General features: G+C 66.7%; 5 protein-coding genes across 5 annotated transcripts in view; 3 read left to right on the top strand and 2 right to left on the bottom strand.

Annotated features, from left to right (window-relative positions):
• Positions 1-633, top strand: part of EMIHUDRAFT_439870 (hypothetical protein) — a 2,948-nt gene extending 2,315 nt beyond the window's left edge. The window contains exon 8 of the mRNA XM_005791756.1: positions 383-633. Within this exon, the coding sequence (XP_005791813.1) occupies positions 383-628 (246 nt within the window). The 3' untranslated portion in view covers positions 629-633. The remainder of the gene's footprint in view (positions 1-382) is intronic.
• A 1,117-nt stretch (positions 634-1,750) lies between these two features.
• On the bottom strand, positions 1,751-4,542 carry EMIHUDRAFT_108918 (hypothetical protein; the record flags this gene model as incomplete). The annotated part of the gene is made up of 4 exons (XM_005791755.1): positions 1,751-1,898; positions 1,970-2,187; positions 2,459-3,565; positions 4,510-4,542. 4 exons carry the CDS (start codon positions 4,540-4,542, stop codon positions 1,751-1,753), a joined length of 1,506 nt encoding a protein of 501 aa, XP_005791812.1.
• A 3,124-nt stretch (positions 4,543-7,666) lies between these two features.
• On the top strand, positions 7,667-8,155 carry EMIHUDRAFT_312979 (hypothetical protein; the record flags this gene model as incomplete). The annotated part of the gene is made up of 1 exon (XM_005791754.1): positions 7,667-8,155. One exon carries the CDS (start codon positions 7,667-7,669, stop codon positions 8,153-8,155), a length of 489 nt encoding a protein of 162 aa, XP_005791811.1.
• Positions 8,156-8,854: 699 nt separating this feature from the next.
• EMIHUDRAFT_223591 (hypothetical protein) lies at positions 8,855-9,361 on the top strand (the record flags this gene model as incomplete). Its single annotated transcript, XM_005791753.1, has 1 exon — positions 8,855-9,361. One exon carries the CDS (start codon positions 8,855-8,857, stop codon positions 9,359-9,361), a length of 507 nt encoding a protein of 168 aa, XP_005791810.1.
• Positions 9,362-10,079: 718 nt separating this feature from the next.
• On the bottom strand, positions 10,080-11,145 carry EMIHUDRAFT_223590 (hypothetical protein; the record flags this gene model as incomplete). The annotated part of the gene is made up of 4 exons (XM_005791752.1): positions 10,080-10,294; positions 10,398-10,579; positions 10,653-10,756; positions 10,831-11,145. The coding sequence occupies 4 exons, from the start codon at positions 11,143-11,145 to the stop codon at positions 10,080-10,082; spliced, it is 816 nt and encodes a 271-aa protein (XP_005791809.1).
• Between the last annotated feature and the right edge of the window lie 193 nt (positions 11,146-11,338).

Genomic DNA, 11,338 nt, shown 5'->3' with positions numbered 1-11,338 from the left:
ACCCCAAGGGGGGGTTCTTTGGGGTGGGGGCAAAAAAAAAAAAAGGGGGGCCCCCCCCGGGGGGGTTTTTCCAGGGGTTTTGGGCCCTCCCCCCTTTTGGGGGGAAAAGGGTCCCAAAGAAGGGGGGGGGGGGGCCCCAACGGGGGGGGGCCCCCCCCCCCCCCCTTTGGGGCCGGGGGTTTATAATAGGTGCCCGCCGGGGGGGCCCCCGGGGGGGGGCCCCTTTTTTTCCCCCGGGGGGGGGAAAAAGGCCCCCCCCCCCTCTGCCCTCCCCCCCCGGCCCCCGACCCCCCACCCCCCCGCCCCCACCCCACCCCGCACCCCCCTCCCCCCCCCCCCCCCCCCCCCCCCCTTCCCTCCCTCCCCTGGCGCCTTCCGGCAGGTTGCGCCGCCCCGAGGATGTGCTTGCTTTCCTCCGCCTCTGCCGGCAGCTCGCCCCCGCAGAGGGCCGAGGCGAGGGGCGGTGGCGCAGGCAGCAGGAGTTCGCCGTCTGGCGTTGGTTCGACGCCGAGGGGTTGAGGACCAAGCGGTGGGAGGCCACAGCCGCGGCCTGAGTTGGCCGTGCGGGTGGGAGGGGCAGGAGCGGAGACGAGTGTGCGCTAGCTTGGCCTACAGGGTTCGTGAGTGAAATTTCACCCTTTCACTTTCGCACAATCACATGTGAAATTCATGTGAATCCCGTTTCACTGAAAATTTCACAAGTTTGCATCCAAACGCGGTGTGAGAAAGCGACGAAGTGTACGGGTACGTACTTTTAGCTTACTGGGAGAAAAAAGGGAGAGGCAGGCGCGATTTCTATAGGCCCTTGGGGGCCCTACCACTCACTGAGGGAGGGTGTAGAGGATGTAGAGTGTAGAGCACTGTAGAGCTGTAGAGATGTAGAGCGCTGTAGAGCTGTAGAGCTCTACATCCGCCGCGTGACGAACTGCCTGCGTTGTAGAGCGATGTAGGGCGCGATTTTGCTGCAGAGTTTGTTGTAGAGGCTCTACAGCCAAACCGCCGGGAAGGCAGTGACTCAAAGAGGTCGAGCCGCGCTAATGGGGTGTCTCCGAGCTTACTGGAGCTCTGATGGACGGCCCTGACTATCCCTGACACACAGAGAGTCACTCTGACGGCACAAAACACCCTATAACTGCGTCATGACCAGCCTGCCATACGTCGCCGGTGCCGCATTCGTCGCTGTGCTTCTTTAGCAGGCGGTGGACTGTCGGCTGCGAGGACGGTCGCATTTGCGCGAGGCGAGGCGAGCATTCAGGCGCGTTGCATGCGCCATGACTCGCGCCAGCGCGTGCGGGAGCTCCTGGCTGAGCGTTGAGTCCAAGCGAGTTGCGCTGGCCACGATCGCTACGCCGAGCCGAGCTGACGCGCCGAGGCGCCGGCCAGTCGCAGCCGTGAGGCATGCCACAGCAGCAGAGGCACCTCCCACCCATTGGGCGGGCAGACAGAAGGCCAGGGCAGCACTGGCAAGTGCAACGCGCCTCATGTCGGAGAGCGACCGTGCCTCGTTCGCGCTTATGATGTAGAGTTTGTTGTAGAGATTTCACGTTGTAGAGCGCCTCTACATCGCTCTACAACGCAGGCAGTTCGTCCCGCGGCGGATGTAGAGCTCTACAGCTCTACAGCGCTCTCCAGCGCTCTACATCTCTACAGCTCGGTGAGCAGCCTGCCCCTCCCTCCCGACAAACCAACTCCCGCACACACACAATCGCACTCTGGCCATCGAATGACTCCGAATGACTCACTGTGTGTGCTAAGACAGAATCTCCGCAGACAGCCAAAATGGGCCGTGCCGCGTTTGTGGTGTCTTCTCAAGCACTAGCACCTGGGCGCCGCACTCGAGTGGGCGGGTCACATCTATGAGGGCCCAGTGCGCACTAGGCGCATATGCTAGTGCTATCCTGCCCTATGGGAGGCAGAGGGATGGGGGGAGGGGGGGGCAGAGGTAGGGTGGGGGGAGACTGGGGAGGACCTCAGAGGTCCTCCATGGGGGTGGGGTCCGTCCGGCTCGAAAAGGTCAAAGTGGGTGCCGGTCCCGCCATCGCCGCCGACGCCGTCGCCCTCGTCCGCCTCGGAGGCGGAGGTAGTCGGGCGGGGCGCCTCGCCCGTCGCGAACCTGCCGCCGAACACGGCGTCGGCCGGCGCCGAGGCGCCGGCAGCCGTGATCAGGTCGGCGACCTTTCGGTCCACCTGCAGCGTGCAGGCCGCATCAATTTTGCCGCGCCGGGACGGCTCGTAGAGCTCGTTGGCGAGCCAGTCCCGGGCGACCTTCGTCGCCACGGAGCCCAGTCTGAGCTGTCTGACTGTGTTCTGTGTCTCTGTGTCTCTCGGTACTCTCGCCCTTTCGTGGGATTTCGCGCGCGCGCCTGCCCCATTCAAATTCAATAACACGCGGCAGCCGGTCTTGCAACACATCTGGCCCGCAAAACTAGACCGGACGCGGGACCATCCACATCATCACCGGCTCGCGGCAATACGGGCACTCTTGCATCAGCTCAGAGCATGGCCCGCAAGCGCACAGGTGCCCGCACGGGACCGCAGCATGCGACTTGACTCTCGCGAAACACACGATACACGTGGTCTCGCCCCCCATCGTGGACTCGGGGGCAGCCGGCCGCCCCGTGTCGAGGCCGGCGTCCGCGAGCGAGACGGCAGCAAGCGACTCGGTGACTGGCAGATGCTGCTCCGCCGCCTCTCCCGCCTCTGGCCCGATCAAGCGCTCGATGGCGCCGACCCGCTCCTCGAGGCTACCCTCGATCGCCGCGCCGAGGCTCGCCTCCAGCCGCTCGACACGCCGCATCAGGTCCCCGCCGCCGGTCAACTCGCTGCTCACCGCCTCCTCGCACCGCGACACCCGACGCGCCAGAGCCTCCTCCTCCGCATCTATCTCTGACCGGCGCAACGCCTCTGCCAGCTCCGCAGCCTCGCGCAGCGCCGCCTGCTCCGCCGCACCCGCTAGCTCAGCCGCCTCACGCTCCGCCCGCCTCGCCGCCTCCTGCTCAGCAGCCAGCTGCGCCGCCCTCTCCTCCTGTGCGCGAACCTCTGCCGCAGCCCGCGCCCTCCGCTCCTCCTCGAGCGTGCAGGCAGACGGCGCCTTCTTGGCCTTATTGTTCTTCTCCTTGGCCGCCTTCCTGGCCGCCGCCGCCTCCGCCGCCTTTGCGCGCCGCTTCGCCTTCTCCTCCTCCGCCCTCTTGTCAGCAGCCTCCTTCTCGCGCCGCTCCGCCTCTGCCTGAGCCGCTTTCCGAGCCGCCGCCGCCACCCGCTGCTCCGCAAGCTGCGCCTCCTCTGCTGCTCGCCTCTCCGCCTCCCTCGCCCGCAGCGTCTCCTCTGCTGCCGCTCGCTCGGCAACCAGCTTCGCCTCCGCCTCCGCCGCAATCGCCCGCCTCTGCTCCTCCAGCGCCGCCGCATCCGCCGCCCGGCGCGCCTCGCGCGCCTCTCGTTCTGCTTCGCGCCGGCGCGCAGCCTGCTCGCGCTCTCGCGCCGCCGCCGCCTCCTCCCGCTCGCGCTGCTCGCGCCGCCCCTTGGCCTCGAGCGCCTTCGCTGCCGCCTTCTCTGCCGCCTCCGCCTCCTTCAGTGCCGCTGCGTGCTCCGTGAGAGCGCGCACACACCCGGCGTGGTACTTTGCAGGAGCACCACCAGCAACGTCGGCAGTAGCCAGCTTGGCCCCCTCCTTGGCGTATTGCAGCGCCGTCATGCCGGCCACAGAGCGTGCCTTTGTGTCTGCGCCCGCCTGCAGTAGACAGCGCACGACGGGGAGGCGGCCTTTGCCGGCGGCGGCCATCAGCGCGGTGCCGCCGTCGTTGTCCCGCACCTCTGCATCAGCGCCGTGCCTCAGCAGCAAGTCAAGCACCCGCTCGTGGCCGTTGATGGCGGCGAGCATCAGCGCGGTGCGGTGCCTGCCTTTGCTGCTCTGCACGTTGGCCTCCGCGCCGTGCTGAAGCAGCAGCTCGACCACCCGCCCGTGACCTGCGAAGACGGCGCCCATCAGCGCGGTCCAGCCGTTGCTGTCCTGCGCGTTGATCTCAGCGCCGTGCCGCAGCAGAAGGTCGACCACCTGATCGTGACCTTCGGAAGCGGCCCACACCAGCGCAGTCCAGCCATCGCTGTCCTGCAGGTTGATCTCCGCACCGTGCTGCAGCAGCACCTCGACCACCCGCTCGTGGCCTTCGATGGCGGCGTCCATCAGCAGCGTTACGCCAGTAGTCACCTCGCCTTCCTCGCCCCGACGCTCGCGGGTGGCGTTCGCTCGCCCTCCACCCTCAAGCCACACACGCACCGCCACTTCGTCACCTCTGAAGACCGCCTCTACGTGGTCAGCCGTCTCAGCCGTCTCGCCGCGCGCCGCCATCGAGGCAAGCCGCGGGCCGAATTCTTTGTCGCGGATTTTCTTTTTCCGAAACAGATCGTATGGTGTCCAGTCCGAGCCTGGCTGTTCTTCACCTTTCTACCTACCTACCTATCGTATATGAGCAATTATTGCCAATCCAAAAACAGAAACTCCCAGAAGCTCACCTCGTCGTGACGGTACGCGAAGAGGCAGGCCATTGGCAAGAGCAGCGGCAGATATTGTTGATGGCGACCCCGTGATCCCTTCTGAGGTCTCGAACGTGGTCTCGGCAATGTGCGGCGGGAACGCATGCGTCGCGGTGACGAAAGACGGCAAGGCGGTGGCGTGGGGGCATCCAAAGAGGGGCGCAGGCGACCCAACGGGGGTGTCCTCTCAGAAAGGATCCTGTCTGAATTGCAAGGGAGGGATGACGGAGACGACGTACGTGTCCCCGGACCTCAGCTCGGGCGTGATCGCCGCGATGTGCGGTGGTATGGCGTGCGTCGCGGTAAAGTCCGACGGCTCGGTAAAGTCCGATGGGGGTTATAGTCGGATCTGGAGGCCGCCCGAGCTGCGTTTGGGAAATGATTTGCGATGGCCACACCTACGACCCTGGCCTTGGGCTGGGCCAGGGGTGCTGTCAGCGCGGGCTTGGGGCGGACCTTGCCTCGGGCGTGGTCTCGGCGAGGGGTCCCGTACCATGCGGAATCGACCCTATCCAGTGCTCAAGTGCTCAAGTGCGAAAGCCACCCGTGAAGCACTGTAGACGGTCGGCCGTCAAGAAAACACGCATTGGATGCTTAGTGCCGAGGGCGCACACGTACACATCAGATCACTATTGCAATACCATGCATAAATATGTGTGTACTAGCAGGTTGGCTCGCTAGTCGCTCGCCGGCCCGCGCAGCACGCGCGGGCCTTTTTTGTGGTCGGATGTTGGTCGTCTCGAATTTGATCGTGGGCAGGGCGTGAGAAAGCTGGACGGCTCGGTCGATGCGAGCCACCAGCTCGTGAGTGAGCGACGGGCGCGACGGGTTCCTCGGCGTAGGCTTGGGCGTGGTGAGCAGCGCCGGCGAGAGAGGGACGGCATGCGGCTCCCAAACGAGCCGCACGGGCTTCATCTGGGCCGCCGAGGCCACCTCCTTGGTCGCGGTGGCGGGCGTGAAGGCGAGGTGGGCCGAGGCAAGCGCTGAACGTGCCGTGCCGCCTTGCGCCCCTGAGGAGGGACGAGTGTGTGGGGTGCCACGGGCGGGGGGGAGCGGTGAGAGGAGAGCGGTGGGCACCCCCACGAGGGGCTGCGCTGACGCCGCCTGCCACCCCACGCACGCCACTGACGCTGTGGGGGCGGCACGATCGAACGCGCGGGTCGGGCGGGCCGTCTGAGTCGCCCAAGCGGTGCTCTGCCGGCCGGTGGACGCGAGGGTGGCCCAAGAGGGCTCAAAGTACGGAGCCGATACCCGGCCGTCCCGGACGCCTGGCACGCGGGCCAATGGTCCAGCTGTCCTGTGCATGGCTGGAGCGAAGGAGGGAGAGCTCAGGAGGGCGACGGGGCAGGGAAGGGGGCGATGCGATGCATGCGGCGAGGTCTAATCGGCGGCGTGGATAGAGGAGGTGCCAAAAGGCGACTATAGAGAGGCCTCTACGGGTGATATAGTGCGCCATGCCGGCGGGAGAGGTCTCTCACCGCCCCCCGGGCCGTCTCGAAGGGCCGTGCAGCCCACGCCACGAGGCGCTGCTGGCGGGAGCCTGGAAGGACTTGGCCTCATTGCACCGCGCCGCGTTGATTCGCGACCACCGTCGGCCGCGGACGGCGTCGGCGTGGCGGCCGCGGGCGCTCGCGAGACGCGCCGCTCTGCGCTGGTTCGGTTCGTTCGACTCGTTGTGCCGCCGCACGCCCGGCGGCCGCGGGTCCCAGAAGTGGTTGCGCGGGCCTCTTCCTTTCGGCCGCGGGACGGCGTCGGGCACGTCGTCGGTCGCAACAGCGGCGCGGCGAGCCGCGGCACGTCGTTGCTGGCGCTGGTGGTTTGAGGTCGGCATCGTCCAGAGCTCGGTCGACGAGTCGAGAGCTTCAGCTGGGGTTGGGTGCCATGTTTGTGCGGAAAGTGGCAAATATATCTCTTTGATATGGCGTCCGCCGCCCGCAAGCGCGCCCGCACCGGCGGCGGCGGCGAGGAGGAGGACGAGGAGCCCGTGCCGGTCGCGGATGGCTTCGAGGCGCCCATATTTGGCGCGCGCGTCGTCGGCCAGGTCTCCACGCTGCCGCTCGAGGGCGAGGACGGCCTCGTTGGCGTCGCGAGCGAGCACGCAGGCGCCTGGTACGTCGCGACCATGGACTCGCTGCTGCACGTCTCGGCGGCCGGGCGCGTGCGCCGCGTAGCAGCCTTGCCGGCAAGTGAAGTCTTCTACACCGTTGCTGCCAGCCCAGACGGGAGCGCGGTGTTTGTGGCAGACGACACCAACGAGATCCGGCGGGTGGAGGTGGCGACTGGCGCTGTGACGACGCTCGCGGGCAGCGGCAACATGGGCGACGCGGATGGTGTGGGCGACGCGGCGCAGTTCGACGGCCCAGCCGGCATCGCCATCAGCCCGGACGGGAGCGCGGCGTTTGTGGCGGACTGCAGCAACCACAAGATCCGGCGGCTGGAGGTGGCGACGGGCGCTGTGACCACGCTCGCTGGAGGCGGCGATGTGGGCGACGCGGATGGTGTGGGCGACGCGGCGGAGTTTGACGGCCCCTCCGGAGTCGCCCTCAGCTCCGACGGGAGTGCACTGTTTGTGGCGGACTCCTGCGGCAACAAGATCCGGCGGGTGGAGGTGGCGACTGGCGCGGTGACCACGCTCGCTGGAGGCGGCGAGGATGGCGGCGCGGATGGCGTCGCGGACGCGGCGCAGTTCCGCTACCCAGCTGGCATCGCCATCAGCCCGGACGGCGGCGCGCTGTATGTGGCGGACTATGAGAACCACAAGATCCGGCGGGTAGAGGTGGCGACGGGAGAGGTGACGACGGTCGCGGGCAGTGGCACCAGGGGTAGGAAAGACGGCGTGGGCGACGCGGCGCAGCTCGACGGCCCAGATGAAGTCGCCATCAGCTCCGACGGCAGCACGCTGTTGGTCAGTTCGAGCGGTGGCCTCCGCGAGGTCTGCGTGGCTGCGCCTCCTCCGCCTCCCTCCTTTGCCCCGATCGTCGTTCCGCCTTCGACCCTTGGAGCCGACCTCGCAACGACGCGGGGCGACGCCTCCCTGCCAGAGGGGAAAGTCACCTTCCTGGTCGGCGACGACCTGGAGCGCATCGAGTACGTCACCAAGGCCGTCCTCTGCGCCCGGTCCCCGGTCTTTCGGACGATGTTTGGCATCGGCATGAAGGAGCGCGACGCCGCCGAGGTCACGGTGCGCAACACCGACCTCGCCAGCTTCACCGCCCTTATCGACTACCTCCTCTCCGACAAGTTCGACCTCGGCGAGGCGGTGGGCGGCAGAGCGCAGCGCGCGCTCGACCTACGGGAGCTGGCGCAGATGTACCAGGTGCCGCGCCTCGAGCTGCTCTGCGCGCAGGCACTGCAGGAAAGCGTCGCGCCGGCGAGCGCCGTGCCGCTGCTCGAGGCGGCGCACACGACGGGCGACGGGCGGCTCCTCGCGCAGTGCCGCCGCTTCGTGGCCGACCACGCCGCCGAGGTGCGGGCGAGCGGCGGCGTGGAGCAGCTGCGCGACTTTGGCGTGGCCAAGGGGCTGCTCGGCGACGCGCTCGACCAGGTGGCGGAGCTGAAGGGGGCGGTGGCGGCGCGCGACGCGGAGCTCGGGAAGGTCCGGGCGGAGGTGGCCGAGCGGGCATGAGTGAGGGGCAGCGCCCCGCGCCTTGCGATCGCTCGCCGCTTGGCACCAGTGACAGCAGTGTGTGACAGCGCGCAGCGCGCCGTGTACAGGGAGCGCCCTCCTGCGACACCGTTTTGATTTCCCGGTACGTTCGTACGTTCGTACGTCAGTAGTCGCACTCTATCTTCTTCACGGCACATGTTCTGACAGACATTCTGACATCAGACCCGCGATTCTAAGGTAAGGGCTCAGGCGCTCGAGGACCGGATCGTGTGGGGCTCCTGTCGTTAGACGTGGAGATGCGAGGGTTGCCCCCCCTTGCCCCACCACCTCGTGTGTGTGGAGAAGTTTACCTTACCTTACCTTACCTTACGATCGTGTGTGTAGCCTCAATGTTGTTTTAATGCGCGCCCCCGCCGAAATGCAATCTAGGGTACCCTTGCTCCGGGCCGGTGTGCGCCGGGGAGCGACGGAACCAATCGGGCAAGGATCACCGATGTCGTCGAGTGGGATGGTTGTACCTCCTCCGTTGATAGGCATGTCGTCGCCCACGGTACTGCTCTCCCCGTCGTCTGCGTCCGTTGGGATAGATTCGTCTTGCCACTGCAGCGGCCGGCAATTTCTTCTTATTTGTGCCCTAGTGGGCGCTCGGGACGCACGTTCATCCATCCGTCATTCGCCTCGGCGACGCGAGCCGCGTTGATTGTGTGATACTCCTTAATGCCTGCCCAGGACCTCGCCGCTACGCTAGCGATGTTGCTCCTCCAAGCGTGCGACGCCTGCCTGCTGCTGGGGCGGCGAGCGCCGCGCTCCGGTGCGGCGGTCCGACCCCGGCTGAGCGGGAGTCTCAGCGTGGTGGCCTTGCTCCTGCTGCTCTCCTTCCCATCTGCAGCTCGGGCTGGCACGGGCGAGGCTGGCTCTGGTGAGGCTGGCTCTGGGGAGGCTGGCTCTGGTGAGCTGGGCTCCGGACTTTGGGAGCCCCTGCCAGTTCTGCCACATTTGCGTTCAGCGCATGCCGCAGAAACGCAGTGCCTTAGCTGGTGCACCATTCACACGCAGCTGTGGGACTCCAAGTGCAGATGGAGAGCAAAGTGCGATGGCTGCTCGAGCTGCTCGACGGCACCGCCACCACCCGCGCGGTCCCCCACGCCACCGCCATCGGGCTGCCACTGGGGCTGCGCCGTCAATACCAACCTCTGGCACACCACCCCGAAATTCAGAAAATAAAAGAAAAACAGCCTAACCCCAGTAGGTATAACGCCGAGTGCCAGACCACCAGGGGGCAAGTGTGTGTAGCACCTTCGACCCCGAAATGAAGGTCGCCACGCAAAACCGGGCGCTAGGAGAGGTGAACTGAAGGCTGAGACAACGGAGGCCGAGCCTGAGTGGGCGCCCGCGCGCCCCCACACAGGCAAGCCTCTGTCCTTCGGCCCACTCCGGCGATCGTCCGTGGGCGACCGCGGACAACATGAGGCCTAATCAATTCCCTCACCACCCGACCCCCCTCTAGGGACAGCAGCGCGCTTCTCATCCCGGAGAGGGAAGGAGGGGGGGGGGGCGGGGGGGAGATCAGAGAGCCAGAGCAGGGAGTACCCCCGACGGACGCGAGTCGGGGGGAAAGCGAGACGAGAGATTCAAGGCGAACTTCATCGCCCGTCCCCAGGAGCCCCGCATTAGGTAGCGACCCCAGGTTCAGAGCTAGGCTTCCCGACAGGGCAGGGAACCCCCAGCGCGCAGGCGGGGCCCACGGTAGCCTCGTGCAGTACGCGATACCGAGAGCTGGGGGAGCGCAGTGAAACCACCCCCTTTCCAACCGTCTCAGGGACGGACGCATTTGCCCCCTTTCAAAGGCGGTTTCGAAGTTGATGAGACCTCGCCCCCCCCTCTCCAATGAAAGGCGTAAAAAGAGGCGCGGAACAGGCCGGAACCGCCGCTTGCACGTGGGTCACACAATGGCAGCGCTCCAGACGCGCTCTGGTAGCTGCCAATGAAGCTGCAGCCCATCGCGCGCGCGCCGGACGGCCACTGCACCTCCACTGCATTGCCCTCCTGCACCGAGCGACGCGTCAAACCTTTGTTGCTGCCCATGACCGCCGGCGGCTCCGAGCTCGGGCGAGCGAGCCCTGGCTGAGCTGAGCCACTGCGGTCGCAATTGCAGCGCTGCGGTCGGTGCAGAGTGGCCGTGCGCGTACGGCGTCGTACGCGCACGGCCGCTCTGCCTCAGTGGCGTGCGGCTTGGGCCAACTGGAGGTCGCTCTCCGACCTCGCTCGCCGAGCTCACAATCCGGCGCGAGCCGCATCGAGTGGAAGTTCGACTTCAGCTGCCGCGAGTGGATGGACTGCCTTGTCGAGTGCAAGCAGTTGGGCTCCGCCGGGAGCATGTGGTGCAACATGTTCTCTGGGCGCCAGCAGACGCGAGCGCGCGAGCGCGTGTTGAAACGGACGCTCCATAGCAACACTCGAGATACACTCGAAGGGGTACACGTTTTCTTTTCGGGTTTCGTGGGTTATAGTGCACTTGGAAGCGACGAAACCGAAGACGGTTGGCCCCGGGGTGGTTTCACTGCGCACAACACGCCAACGGACGTCCTCGAAGCCCGCGTTATCGCCTTTGCACATGTTCTGTGTATCCAAAACGCAAAAAGACGTGGCTGCGTGAAGAGGCCACAGAGTACTCCATACTGTGCTCACAGCACTGGCACGCCCACCGCCCGGTGCCAGTCCCCGCGCGACTGCACCGCGGGCGGGCGCTTCAGCCTCTCAAACGGGTTGAGCCAAGTGCCCACGCCCGCCGTGACACCTGCGCCAAAGATCGGCGCGACGGCGTCCGAGGAGATGACCATCGGTGCGGCGACGCTGTTGCGCAGCGCGCCGAGCGACCCGAGCAGCAGCAGCCCGAGCGCGTGGCTAATCGCGCCCTGCCGCGCGTGCGCCCAGTCGGGCGGCGCGGGAGCAAGGCCGATGCCGACCACCTGGTCGTAGATGTACCACACGCCGTTCCACGTAAGCATGCTGACCCAGAACGAGAGGTAAGTGTACAGCGCGTCGACGAGCCACAAGCACCGTGTCCTATCGTGATGGCGCGCCCACGCCGCGAGCGACGGCTGAATGACGCACGCCACCACAAATAGCACGCTGCCGCCGATCAGGCGCGCGGCCGCACTCCAAAGCGGCTGCTGCGGCAACAGCAGCGAGTCGCAGATG

This window comes from Emiliania huxleyi, assembly GCF_000372725.1.
Source record: "Emiliania huxleyi CCMP1516 unplaced genomic scaffold EMIHUscaffold_110, whole genome shotgun sequence".
NCBI lineage: Eukaryota > Haptophyta > Isochrysidales > Noelaerhabdaceae > Emiliania > Emiliania huxleyi.
The sequence above is the reverse complement of the archived record's forward strand: the minus strand, read 5'-3'. Positions and strand labels throughout refer to the sequence as shown.